We start from the raw sequence: 15,156 nt of genomic DNA on the forward strand, positions 1-15,156 counted from the left end.
AGTGTCTACACCTGTTTTCCCAAACTGAGGGCGTGTTAACCACCATATCTTTTATGTAATACACTGACTATGGGTAAGTACTTCATACAACCTCACTTCAAATAATTCCTACTATCTCTTAAAGGCATTTGATAAGCAAAAACGCTTTAGTTTTTTCTTTTTTCCAGCTCCATATAAGTAAAGATTTATACTATATTTTTCAAATTGACCGCTGAGCTTTGGGCTGGACTTAAGGTTTGCATTTTTCATTATTTTGTAATATTTTATAGGCTAAATAATTAACTGATTAAAAAAAAAAAAAAAAAGTCACTTGCAGACCTACATAATTTTGTGCAACAAATAGCAGACTACTGACAATGTGTTTTGTCGCCTGGAGGTATGGTTACCATTTGCATATTTGGTGAATTTAACAATAACTCCTGATAAAAACCGAACACTTTGATGTGCCAGGTTGCCGTGTGGTTGCGTCAGATCAATCCAGCCATCTACCGTAACCTAGCTGTTCTCAGGGATGAACATAAAGATTTTTCATCACTTTTCTCGTTTAACCAGGTCACTTCTCACGCTATTGCATTTTTTTCTCTAGTAATCTACAATGTGAGGCCCCCAGCAGTTTGATTCACAGTCTATTTAGTCACAGTTTCTTATTAAACTTCCAGACCACAATTTGCCCTTCAACTCTTTTTACAGTAATTCATTAAGGATAATGTTTATTTTTCTTTGTGCCGAGCTGTCTCTGTGAGGTTCACTTTCATTTGCATAATATTTGGTCATATGAGAATGAAAATAGGCCATGCAACTTCTCATAAGGCCACCAGGATGGAATAAACACCCCTTAGCCTTTCTCATTTAGCTTGTGAAAAGAAATGAATAGCTTTTAATGAGATTCATAGAGACAGACACTCATACACAGAGAGTCACCGCACACAAAGACAGATTTACCACTTAATGAAGGGAACACAAAGTAGACTGAGTAATCCAGGAGCAGCTGCTAAATGTTTGCTATAATCAAATGTATCAGTACTTTTTCCCCTTGCGGTGGCCGAGACCTAAATGACATGACTTTCATCTTACAGTACAGTGATTGATGCTTTGTAGCCGATGCTTTTAATCTCACAGAGAAGATGCTTTTTATCTGGACCTCACGAAGCTGTGTTAGTATTATCACTCAACATCACTGCAGCAATTACAGTAGCTCAGCATGTGAGGGACTTTTATGTTTTACTTTTTATCACAGAGGCTGTCATCTTACTGCTGCTAATCAGAACATTAAAGGTTTGGGGTTAAATCTAAGTTCTTAGCTACCTTCGAAGAACTTATGTAATACTTAAATACCTAATGAATTGTCAGCTCTTCTCAGTGCTCATTACTTTCTTTTCTTTTATAAGTCTTCTTAAAAATGTTTTCAATGTGACATATTTGATGTAAATGAAATCTGGTCTTTGTATTATGTAAATTTTCTACAAAGGAAAAACACCATCTGGGTGGGTTCTTTCACAACCTCAGCTTTGCATCACTGTGATGCACTGTTAAAACAAATACAGCATAAGACAACTCGCTGTTAGCACTTAATCAGTTTGCAACTTTCACAAAACGGCTATAAGCCATGTTAGGACCAAACAGACCGGGGCTGTCAAAACTGGCCAAAAATGGCATTTGATTATTACTTCAAAAACACAGCAAATATCTCTTCCTGTGATGGCAAACCAGTACAGTGACAGACTTGTATAAGTATATTAATTGAAACATACATTTTAAAAAGATCTATATATCTATACATTATAAAAAAATAAACGCTAAAATAATGCACTATGCCATAAACTTTTTTTTACAGTTCAATTATATATATATATAGATAATCAAATTTGGAATTTTAGTTGACAGCCCTAAAGCAGGCACTTGTGTATGTCGAGAAAGAAAAGTGCTGGGAACGACCTCAGTGGAAAGTGTAGGTGGTAACACAGAGGAGTTTCCATGATCCCTTATCAATTGTTGCCTGTGGCTGTTTGACAAGTGATTGACACAGTTTCTTCTCAAAAGTTTAACTTTTTAACTTATTTCACTTCCCACACTTAGAGCAATAACACTTTATTTTAATGTGTGAGTGGTTAATTGTGCACTAAAATGTTGTTGTGAGTGAAAATAAAGTAATTTAAAGTGTCGAGTGTTTGTCAACAACTGTAACTCCTTACATGAAGCATTTCAGTAGATAGATGTGTTTTCCTCGGATATGTCACGTGATTAATTTACACAGTGTTGGCAAATGTTACTTGAAAGACACCATACTTAATATAATACATCATTTAATTTCACATTTGATGTTTGAGAATTTCATCATTTTAGGGTCATGGTCACTTGGCCTTTGTTATTTTATTGACGGCAGCAAGACCATCAAATAAAACAATGACTTTAAAGTTAATTTAATTTGAGGATTTAGGCTTTATTCTTTTTCCCTGAATTTGTTGATGCCAGGCACAGGAACACTGGAACTCAGTCATAGTCATAGGTCAGTCCATATTATGATGTCATACTAAATGGTTTGTGATATATAGTCAATTTAGTTATTATCTCAAAACAGTGGGAAACCTCAAAATAGTGACTGTATAATAATAATAAAGTTTTTTGAAATACTAAAGGACGGAGGCGCTGTGGCAGAAGGGCATGTCATGTTTTTTAAGGGACATAAGGCCTTCCCTAATGTGAACGCACATTTTACACATCATTTTTTATGTAAGCACGTGGTGTCTGTGCATATCACATCTAAAAATTTCAACTTTTCTTTTCTTTTATTCTTAACAACGCAGTTGAAAATAACTTCATATGCAAAGATATTACACACAGTGATGATAACTGCACACATGAAGAAAAGAGGACTTGTAAGTGCTGATAGACACATTAATTATATAATTATTTTTTCTTCACGTGTGAAGTGTGTGTTCACAGGTTGTGAAATGTATGTTCTCGCACGTTTAAGGACCTGAAATGTTTCGTTTCACATGTGATGGATGTGTTTCATGTAAAGAATTATAAATGTTGACAGATTCCTGAATTAACACTTTAAATGTCCCTGCATTTGCTTACAGTTACATTATAATGTAGTGTTATAAACCATGTGCTAGGTGTTAGAAATGCTTCGTATCAGTGGGAGCTGAAATGCAGTGATAGCTGTGAAATTTAATTTCTCCTGAACGACTCGTCTCTGTTTGAACAGGCAGTAACTCAGTGGTCTTATGCATTTTGCAGGTGGCCTGAGAGGAGCCTCCATCATTGACTCACTGGACACACTATATATTATGGGATTGATGGATGAATATAACGATGCCAAGGAGTGGGTGAAAACCAACCTGGACCTTAACTCGGTAAGAAATTCACTCTTATTCTAACTCTAGTTGGACATTTTTTCTTTTACTTTCTTATGCTGTAACTGCCTTAAAGTCTCAGTTCAACTCATGGGCAACCACCACATTAACATGATGAAGTTTTCAGCAGTGGCCTTGCGTGCTGGATCGATTTTAAGCAGTGCTATTGTGCTTTAACACCAGCATTGTGTCCACTGCGTTTGACAGTTTTGCAAAGCTCGGGACATTGCAGCAGGAATCAAAAGCTTCCTGTGTGGCCACCGGCCACGGAGTGTTACCGACTGATGGGATTCTCTGCCTCTCTGAAAGGTCTCTGTGGGGCAGAAAATGTGATAAATAAAAGGAGGAGAGGAGGGGAGGGCTCGAAGGGATGTTTTTAGATTGAGGGAAACGGGAGGCAAAAAAGAGGCCACAGCCCTCTCATTGAGCGGGTCTGTAATGACGCCGTCGGGAACAACTGAGGGTTGCCAGTTCTGATATCATGTTGGTACTGAGCTGAAGCTGAACAGAGTGACAGCCAGGACAGGTTTTTGTGTGGTTTGCAGCTAACAGTGAGAGGTGTTACAGTAATTTTTGTACAGAATCAAGGTCATGCATTGTCATTATACAATGCAGGGTTGTAGTTCCTTCATTCTACACATAAAACACAACATATAAACACATCATTAAGCAATTAAATTTAGAACGGAATAGGTTCAAATTTCAAACAAATTAACACAATTTGTACAGTTACATACATATAACATCTTGTGTGCTGCGTCCTGTCAGCTCAGCCCTGGTCCACCCATCAAGTGCAACAGCTTGATCTGTCATGTTGTAGAGCTGGCCTCTCTGTGCACAAAAGTCTCTGATTCTCCATTGCTTGTGAGTCCCATTTTGTCCGTTTCATTTTCCTGACCGCACATTAGCCAGGATCAGCCTTAAGTCCCAGCGGGAGTGTGGCTCTTATCCCTGCTCACCTCCTCTCCTCCTGGGGTGGTCTGCGGCGGTGCATCCAGTTTATCTGACGGCGTGTTTGAAAGATGCTGATGGCATTGTCTCAAAGTCTGCTGCTCTTTAAAGGAGAAACCTGTAAATATATATTTACTTTAATAAATCATTAAATGACCATGATATTTCATCAGAGATCAAGGAAACATGCTAAGTTGAAATACTCACTTCTCTGTTTGAAATTTTTATACCCAGTCGGAATAACTTTTTGTATGCCAATTTCACATCAATTAGAGTTTAAATTAATGCTGAATGTTTGCTGAATTAGGAAGTGTCAGTTTATGAGTAAGAAATCATTAATTGTCTTGTAGAAGTGGCAGATGTATATAACAGTTAAGTTTAGTAATATGTGAGACATGCAGCCACTTAACTCAAAATTATATGCGTATATGTATATATTTTCAGATCAGTGGGCTTTTAGAAACAGCTGTTCAACTTATAGTGAAGGACTGTTGTTGCCTGATGTTATCAATTTGCAATGCTGCACACCTCCTGTGCTCCTGTGGAGCTCCTGCAGCCTACAGAGCTTCCTCATGTTTGCGGAGGAGAGAAACAATTTGCTTAAACCATAGATCATATCTTAAATAAGATTTCAATCTATTTAATATACAACTGTCTATGGCTCCAACTTGTTATTTGGACTGCAATGCTCATTTTTGTATGTATATATGTATATATATATATATATATATATATATATATATATATATATATATATATATATATATATATATATATATATATATATATAGCAGCCACCAAAATTGCATGCACAGTTAAATGAGAGAGGTCATTTCTGGGTCACCTCATAGTCACGTTTTCCACCAGTTGTAATAAAATGTGGTTGACGTGATGGAGTGTAATTACACAAAGCTTACAAACTCAACTGTGTTATTATGACTGTCAACATCGTACTGTAGATGCTAGGCAATAATTACACCAATTCATAGCCTGTTATGACAGGGTGTCAGATGTCTCCACTTTGAAAAGATGTGTTTGCAGACAAAATTTGCCTCAATTAGCCTTTAAAAACACTTATTTATTTCAGGTCTCTTGCTAAAAAAAACACATCTTGGCTGCATTTAACGTGTGTGGCCTAGTCCACTCGATGCCCCCAGTACCTTTGAACAGCACACCCTTGTGTGGGAATAGATGTTAGCAAGCCAACCGTTGTGCACACATATTTATTCCACCGGGGAGCAGCCCCAGTTTATAATCAGGGCTAAAACACACTAACAGTGTGTTTATGGTGTGCTTTTATCTCACGAAGCCCAGCAACATCTTGATCACTGCCAGTTTTGAGGCCGTAAAAAATCCTCAGTGAGCGTTAATTTCACCCACACATCAAAGGAAACCTTTTCAGCTACTGTGTTTCTCACTCATGGCACAAACACAAACACACACACTCCCACAGATACAGATGCAGAGTGAAAGGCAAACATGGGGAGAGAGGCATGACACTCACACATACGCGCTCACAGCTTTTCTGTCTCCCCGCGGCCAGTCTATCCCGGTGGATGCAGATGAATATTAACTTTGAGAGGAGCTGTAGCTGATGGCTGTGGCAGCGCTCGCAGCCCGAGCGGAAAGACGGCCAGTAATGGCAGCCGTTGACAAACAGCCACACTGTCACCAATCATAAAGACAAGAAACACAGATTTATACTTCGCGCTGCACTTCATCGCGGGTGTGATCTGCCACAATCCGTCAGCCTCACTCCCTCATGCCTTCATCGGTGGTCTGTGGGGGTCACATCCACCGGGCTGCTGCTCCAGACATGACTTTTTAGTGATGATTTAGATTCTTTCTCCAAATATTTTAATATTTTAAGGGCAAATAATTTACATGTCCTGGTGGAGAGACTGTCAGATTGTTTAAAGATCTAATGACAATATCTTTGGGCTGTAGCTTAGTGTGAGCCTCTGTCATCTTCGCTGAAAATGATGCCTGTTTTACACTGATTCAAGCAAACATATCCAAGCACATCTATGAATTTGATATGGCTTTTTTTTGCCAGCATGGTAAATGGAAATCATGAGTGATCTGTGTAAAATTGGAAGAGGCAGAAAGACATGTAAGGCTTATTAACACAGAAACACATGAACACACTGCACACACCTCTACTGTACACAGAGAAGTGGTTTTCAGATATCAAATAACTGCAACACCTCAGAGAGGCTGCAGTACACTTGACAAACATTTATGTGTCACAGGATATCATCATGTTGTTACTGAAGCACGGTGTTATTTGTGCATCTACACCCCTGCCTCAGAAAAAAACTCACTCTCACTCACTATCTCAATATACAGATTGTCAGATGCACTTGGGAATGGATCATCAAGCTCGCCAAGAGCCTAAGGAAATTTTCTGATGTCCTAATTTTATCAAAATACCACTTAAGCAAATGCATGCAATGTAAGAGCTACTACTGGGACAAATAGCACTTAAATCCAGTGGAATTATTATTATTCTTTAAACCCAAAATAGCTAATCCATCATTGCTTGTTTTTAATGAAAAAAGAATATTTTTAAAGTCAGGGATCAGTTTTATGTTTTAAGTGTTCATTTAATATTGGATTAATATTATTAATATTAATATAATATTTTAGAAGTAATCCACGAGCCAAATGTAACTTTTAGTTTGTTGCAGTTCTTTTAATTCTTTTACATTAAATTCATTGTATTCAACAGAATTTATGCATTTTTCTTTTCCAATGTCTTCAGGTGGGATGTTTAAATCTTTTTTGTCTTTGGGTCAGTGCTTATTTGTGTATAAGAAATCCTGTCTGTGAGTCTCCTGTTGTCAGATTTAGCGTACTCATACTAACTGATTACAACGGAAACTATTCAGCCCCGTAGCATTTCCATGTGGTGTTATTGTTATGCTGCTGTGGCAAAGACAACAGGTGTTGTGTTGAAATCTGTTTCCCCATCAGTATGTGTTCCCCCTTACCTTACTCTGCTACGCCTAACCAGAACCTACCCCTTAACCCCAGAGGGCACCACTTCACGAAGCACTATCTGATTGGAGAACACACTTCTGCACAACACCAGATCACTTTCCTCAGTCAGAGCCCAGCTCAGTGAACAATTTATCTACACCACTTTTGAAATAAGAGAGAAGAAAGAAGTTTGTTGCCTGAAAGGTTACAGTGACATTGACAAAATTTTATGTTGAATTTGGGAGCAGGCGTACAATGAGCTATTGTGATGATGTGCATTGAATAGTAATAACATAGATTGAATATTGCTTTGCGCAAACAAGTAATGAAAGCAGGAGTTGGTGTGAAAATAGTGAATTTGTTCATTTATTTAGTCTACAATAGAGACATAATTTTCCTGGGAAGATCATGCCAGGTGCCAAACAGATGAAATCAGGGCTTATAGAGAACCAGTCTTAACGTGGACAGTACCATTATTCTTTAGTAATTACAATGCACAATTAATATTTTCTTTATAATGATATGTTAAGGCAACAAAATGTCTACTTTAACTTTAACCGATCGTGGGATTTGTTATGCATATTCTCACCAGATATTGGATAAGGTGTCCAACTGGTCAAATTAGAAAAATTCAGTAATATCTTTGAATTTGTAATTAATTTTCATAACTTAATTGGCATTCACAGGGGATATAAACAACACCTTCTCAACAACAAACCCCAGAGAGATTTCATTTTGCATCACAAGTCTCACATTTATCTACTTGAGTGATCTCTGCTACATGCAGCCAAAAAGTCTTAAAAAATAACTGGACCAACAAAACTTTTATTACAGTATACTGGTCAGTTATTTTGTAAAAAATCTGCTGTAGTGTTTGTGCCACAGGCCAAGGCAACTTCCTGTCATAGTGATCATTGTGCTGTTTTCTAAGTCTATTGTATAGAAAGGCACATAGGGTAGCATACGAAATAGAAAGAGGTAGAGACACATGCACACACAGCAATTTTCATGCGCACATTGTTCTTAATTACATTACAATGTCACCAGACGCAGTCACACTCCAAAGCAGCTTGTTAAATTCACCTGCTCGGGCCCGTCTGTCATCCAGAAGTCGACACATAATGACAAGCCGCTCTGTAACTTGTTAACAGTCAAACAAGGACAGGAGGACAAGGACGGCATTACAGTAGTACAGCTACGATACAGATTTCAGTCTGTCTCAGACATCAGCCGCTGCTCATTACGATCAGTTTTCAGAGATTTTTTTTTCCTTCTTACACAATTCTCCACTTTTATTTTAGATTTCAGTTAATGTTTTTTTGTTTTGTTTTTTAACATAAACAGACGTAACAGATTTTAAAACTCTGTGCCAATGGAACAGATTACAACCTCTGAAATGCATCTTGACCATATGACTTTAAAACAAACAAAGAAGCTCCTGATGCAGAGCTGCTCAACAGACAGACTGGCTCATTCCGGTGGCAGAGCCAATTATCAACACAAAAGAAGCTCCAGAATGTGTCCGCCGGTGCTAGCGTTTGCCATATTTTCCCACAAGCTGCTGTTGCATAAAGCCTGAATAAGTAGTGGGCATTGTTGCAGCCAGTTAGCATTATGGGGGTTCTCAAGTCTGACGAGGACTTAGCTTAAATGTCTCCCTGGTATTTCTGTTTGGTTGGCATAACTTGCCATTCCTCTGTCAGAAGGATCTTCTATTAACAGTTTGGTCAGAACTGTATGTCTTTTAAGTTGTGGTCAAGAGCCTGTCCTCTGGCAGTTCATCAGACCTTTTCTCATTTAAGAGAGACTAATGAAGAGTGATTAATGAGGTCTATAAGATTGGATTATATTCCCTCATGTCGCCTCCTAAATTTTATTACTCCTCTACTCCTCCCTCCTCCTCTTCTGCTCCTTCAGTCACGTTATTTTGTCACTCTCCATATCAGTCATTATTTGGTTCAGCACTTCTCTCCTATCGTCAGGAGGTTTGCTAGATTAAGATCCTCTGTCTTTAAGGAGTATAAACAAAACTATAGGCCTAAACGCAAGCCTTTTGTTTTTGCTTTCATTTTTCATAAACTGAAGTAAAAGATTTAAGATTTTTCATGCGCACAAAAAGTGTATTTCTGTCAATTTGTGTTCAATCACAATTGTGATCACAATAAAAGGACAGCCACACCTGTCACGAGGATGGATTGTCTGAACAGCCGGTGGTCTGTGGGGGTCAAATCCACCAGGCTGCTGCTGCAGATATGCTTTTTTAGTGACAATTTAGGCTCCTTCTCCAAATATTGTAATATTTTAAGGGCAAGTAATTTACATGTCCTGGTGGAGAGACTGTCAGTTTGTTTAAAAAATTAATGAGCACATCTTTGGGCAGTGGATATGTCTGATCTCCTGTCAACCTGTCTGAAAATAAATCCAGTTTTGCACTAATTCAAGCAAACATCCATGCACATTTATGAATTTGATATGGCAGGTTTTTTCCAGCATGGTAAATGGGAATCATGACTAATCTGTGTAAAATAGAAAGAGACACCAACACATGTGAGGTTTATTAACACAGAAACACACACACACTGCACCACACATCTACTGTACACAGAGAGGTGGTGTTTTCAGATATCAAATAACTGCAACGCCTCAGAGAGGCTGCAGTACACTTGACAAACATTTATGTGTCACAGGATATCATCATGTTGTTACTGAAGTACCTCGTGCTGTTTGTGCCTCTACGCCCCTGCCTCAGAAAATATAACTCCCTATCTCGGTACTCGCATTGTCAGATGCATGTGTGACCGTGGACCAGTCCAAGACACACCTGTGCAACAGTCACCCTGTTTAATCAATAACTCTATACACCTGTCAGGTGGATAGATTATCTTGGCAAAGAAGAAGCGCTCAATAACACAGATTTTAACAAATTTGTGAACAAAATTTGAGAGAAATAAACCTTTTGCATACACAGAAGTCTGAGATATTCTACTTAAACTCATGATTTTTTTTAAATGTACACTTACATGTATGGTCAGATCTCCTAGCAGGGTATAGAATAAAAAAAAACTTGGTGTACTTATGGATCTGGATGCTGTGATAAGGTTTCTAATAGGCTACATGGTTATTTTGCACACATCCAACCTCTATATTTGTTCTCTACGGTTGTCTTATACAGGTGTTATTGGTTTTGAAGGGGAAAAATTGGAGGAAAAGCAACCGCTAAGGGGACCACAACATTCACATTACCTGCATTGTTACAGGTCATGGACCTTCTGAGATGGCTCACTCAGGGGCCCATGGACGACTTAATCCAGCCACATACTACATGAAGGAGGAAAAACAGGAAATAACAACACGAGGGTACAAATAGCACCACTCAGGCCATTATTTTTACTCCACTACATACTACTGTTAAGGGCTGCCACACTCAACCCTGTGCTCATACACTCACACACCCCCTTTCCACCTGCATTAAATGTCTTTCGAATCCAGTTTGTCTCTGGATATGATTTAACCTGATTACATTTACGCCTGGTATTAATTAATACAGTATACATACTCGTGGTTGTGTTGGTTTCAGGAAAGTTGGTTTTGGGAGAGATCACCCTAAAGCCATGTAAAAAGGTAGATAAAGAAATCCATAGCCAAATAATTAAAAACTCATTATAGGGACATTGTATAATTGAGAATTTACAATCCAGAGAAAGTTTCAGAGCAAGAGTATCAAGGTAATCTTGGAAACTCACTACAAGTGGCCACATATGCCGCAGTGGCTGCCTAAGCATGGCTCCAAAGAGGGAGAGAGAGAGAGACAGAGAGAGAGAGGCACTGCTGGAAGGATAAGTTACAAAATTTGTTGCCTTTTAGAAATAAATTCACAAAGAGTCCCTGTCTGCTCTCAGCCTGTGCCTGCAGCTCACAGCCCGTGTGCTTTGTCTGCTCCCACTGGCTGTAACTGTTGCATGACTCCTTCGTTTGTCCCCAACACGACCAGATATCAAACCTGCTTGATATCTGCCAAGGCATCGGAGAGGCACCAGTGAGCTCTTGCCAAACTCTGGGTTGTGTCTTGAACAGTTCACACTTTGCAATTCTTGCTCTCTGGAGTGTGTCGTGATTTGCCTCTGATCGAGGGGGAGTTGTCGGCAGTATCCCAAATCTGGCAGCAAGTGGGAAACCGGGGCTAAAATCACGGCAAGTGCCCTTGGCTTAAGAGGGTCTGAAAAGTTGCTAAATCTAGCAACCAATCTGCCGAGTTGGCAGTGAATGCACAATTACATATGTCCGCCTGTGTTGTCGCATATGGATTGAAAACACGTGCAGTGACACTTGTTGTTAACGTGGTCACAGTGCACCCCTGTCCACCTCCAGAGGTGGTTTAGCCGATCACATCACAAACCATCCTCAGTGTGGCTTGGGTGCATTGACACCTGTACTTTCATGTGGTCAAGTACTATCCAAGTGCAGTCTGATCAACCAAAATGCATTTTAATTCAAGGCATAAAGGAGGTCATAGGTGGATGATGTAATTGTACTTTAGTAGTTACCCTGACAGGATGTCACTCAACTGGGCTTATATGTATGTAGGTTAATCACTGTGTAGAATAAACAATTAAAAAACATTTTGTTCTTTTTAGCAGTCTGTTTTGTTGGAATACAGAGCACACAGATTGATGCCTGGGACTTGATTATGCTGAAGTAGTTTTAGTCAGATAATCTGTTGGGCAATTGACAGAAAATTAATTGGCAGTTATTTTACAGATCATTGAATAGTTGAATTTTTAAGCATTGCCAAATATTCACTGATTTCTATCTGAATATCTGAATATGATGGGTTTTTGGCTGTTGGTTAGTCAGAACAACAAATTTTGGCTTTGAGTAAATATGATGCACAATTTTTGCTACTTTTCCTGTTTTTACATTTATGGATGACACTTTTCATCGTTCAGTGGAGAATCTAATCAACAGATTAATCTATGATGAAAATAATTGTTATTTGCTGCCTTTACTGTGGATGTTTTGCTGATGGTACATGCCTTTTTGAAGCCGTACTCTCACTGAAGGTTATCTCATGAAACATGTATAATTTATGGGTAAAGTATTTTCTTGATGACACAGAATGGTTTATCATGTAAGCTAAAGTGAAGGTGCGCCATGGGACTCAAACGCTTTGTTCTTGTTACGGTAGACAAAAGTCAACCATGAATTTTATTTGTTAGTCTGCCATGTGATAATATTACCCTGCAGAGACATTAATAGTATTTCAGATAACTTCATTGTATTCTGTGCGTTAGTGTGTAGTGCTGCTGAGCACAGAGGCTGAAATGTGCACATCTTTCTCTGTAATCTCATCTATTTTGATTTTACAATCAGTGCTGTTTATAGATTAAAGTGTCCCCCTGTGTGTTTGTTGATGGCTCCCATGAAGCCTCTTTAGAATAACTAGCAACAAGCACTGGTAATAACTCCTAATACACCATAATGAAAATCTCCTGAGTCAAACCAGGACGGCAAAGCGCCTGGATAATTAGCACAATCAGGCCTGTAATTCCACATCTCAGGTAAGACTTAAGTGGGTGTGAAGTCTCTTGGGTGTCATAGGGAGAGACTAAAGAAAGGAGCTGTGGTTTTTTTTTTGTTTTGTTTTGTTTTTTCTTGTTATGGCACGTGCTGCATTTTGCCACCCATGTGAAATTCGCAAGTGCTGAGGTTGGCATGTGTAAGCAAAGTGTCACTAAATAGAGAGACAGCAGAGTGGGAATAGATGGACTGTTACAGAGGTGAAAAGGGTGACAGTGACATGAAATGTGTTGTCAGTTGAGGCTGGGACACAGTCTTGCAGAACCAGGTAGGGATTTGTAGGCACTGAGAAAACTGAAAAACTTTTCTCCTGCTACGAGGCTTTTTTTTATCAGTTGGACAGTTTTTTAGCCACACTGGCGGCGTGGTGGTTGGTCAGTCTCCCAATCTGGTCCAGACTGAAATGTCTCAACAACTATTGGATGGATTGCCAAGACAGTTTAGAACTTAACGTTCCAGTGTGTAAGATTTACAGGGATCTACTGACTGAGAATATGGCAGAAATGGAATATAATATTGATAAGTATGTTTTCATTTGTGTACAATCACCTGAAAATAAGAATCTTTGTGTTTTCATTACCTTTGAATGAGCTGTTTATATCTACAGAGGGCGCAGGTCTTCTTCTACTGTGTCACGTTGCATCGCCATGTTTTTACAGTAGCCCAGAATGGACAAATCAAACACTCTCTAGATATGTTCTTTCGCATTTTTTGCACACTTTGCAGCCACTTTTGTTCATCCTACACTCTTGACAACTTACTGTTAGATGCCACTAAACCCTACACACCGCTCCTTTAACTGTCCACATCTAATTTCCATCATCAGGTCAAAATTTTCATTTGTCCAATACTTTAATTTATGACCAAGTATCTGCAAAACAAATCACATCCCATGGGATTGGATTATTTTCTAAAGTTTTCCAGCTGGCCACCATCAGCCCAGCAATCGACAGTTGTCAATGTAATCACAAGGCGTGTTCCACAGCTGTACATGCTGTTTTCCTTTCAATCATCCTCTGCCTCAGTGGGTGTGTTCAGTGCGTCTGAATGTGAGTGCTTTGGTGAGCAGCAGCTCTGACCATATAGACCTTTAATTACCAAAATAAAATGACAAAAATCTCCCCAAGAAGTATCCCCAAAAAACTTATGTCAATGGACTTGACCAGTTGACGATCTCCAATTGCTCAATCCTACATCCCATCATCTTCTTCACCTGTATCCAGTAACATATATAGTGATGGACAACATGACACCTCCCCAGAAGTGAAGCCAGAACATCTCACTGGTTGTTGTCTCGTGGTTGGCTGCAGTATAGATTATAGACCCCGTCCTGTCCCTGTCAAGTATTATTTTTTTCTGATATATTTTGCTTTATTAGTTATTGAAGCTATAAAATAGGCGGCTTCACATCATGATTGACAGCTGAGCCCTCATGATTGAGCCTGCCGGGTGTACGTTCTGCAAACTCTGGCTTCAGATGACATCATCAGGACAACTATCTCGGATATCTTGGTTACAATTTGTAGAGGTGGAGGAAATGGAAATGTGTTGTATATTTTTATAGACGGACAATGGCTGCACTTGAATTTAGTGCAAGTTAATTAAAGTTAGCATGCTAACATGCTATGCTAAGATGATAAACATGGTCAACATAAAACTTGCTAAACATCAGTATCATGTCAGCACAGTTATATTGTGAGCAAGTTAGCATGTAGACATTAGCATTTAGCTGGGATGGCTGTGCCTCAGTACAATATCTGGCATGGCTTTAGATCCTAAGCTTTGTTTGTTTTGGATTATTTTTCTTCTGCACTCATTCAGCATTGTGGTGGCTTGCTGTGAGCTTGACAAAGCTGAAATGTAAAGAAAAGCACAGTAGGGGTTGTTTCAGCAGCAGAATGAAACAGAATATTGTATTTTCTTGAAACTGTTTGACGTTGAACATTATCAGAAGCACATATCTCCCTGCAACCTCCCTCCAAAACAAACAAAACAAAAAAAAAACATCCCTCAAATCTCCCAGTACAGCACTTGTGTCAGCTTCTCTGCATACAGAACAAAATGTCTGCATTAGCTTGAGGTCTCAATTTCATTACATTCAAATAAACTTTGCAGTGAGATAAAGTGTTTAGATTGAAAATAGCTCAAGTGTATTTATATCAGCGCTGTTATAATCCAGATGTAATTGACTTTTTGGTAGAATGAGCGCAGACACATTGCTTATTGTTATTCCTGTTAATCTGTTAAACCTCAAAAGGATGCTGAGCCTAGAAGCCAGACAGAGTTC

General features: G+C 38.9%; 1 protein-coding gene across 2 annotated transcripts in view; it reads left to right on the forward strand.

Moving 5' to 3' along the window:
* LOC146321770 (mannosyl-oligosaccharide 1,2-alpha-mannosidase IA) overlaps positions 1-15,156 on the forward strand; it is a 275,021-nt gene that overhangs the window by 152,411 nt on the left and 107,454 nt on the right. For both annotated transcript variants that reach the window (XM_084727045.1, XM_084727046.1), the window contains exon 3: positions 3,244-3,359. In XM_084727045.1, coding sequence (XP_084583171.1) covers positions 3,244-3,359 — 116 coding nt within the window. The remainder of the gene's footprint in view (positions 1-3,243; positions 3,360-15,156) is intronic.

This window comes from Lutjanus erythropterus, chromosome 9, assembly GCF_056507025.1.
Source record: "Lutjanus erythropterus isolate fLutEry1 chromosome 9, fLutEry1.hap2, whole genome shotgun sequence".
Taxonomy (NCBI): domain Eukaryota; kingdom Metazoa; phylum Chordata; class Actinopteri; order Lutjaniformes; family Lutjanidae; genus Lutjanus; species Lutjanus erythropterus.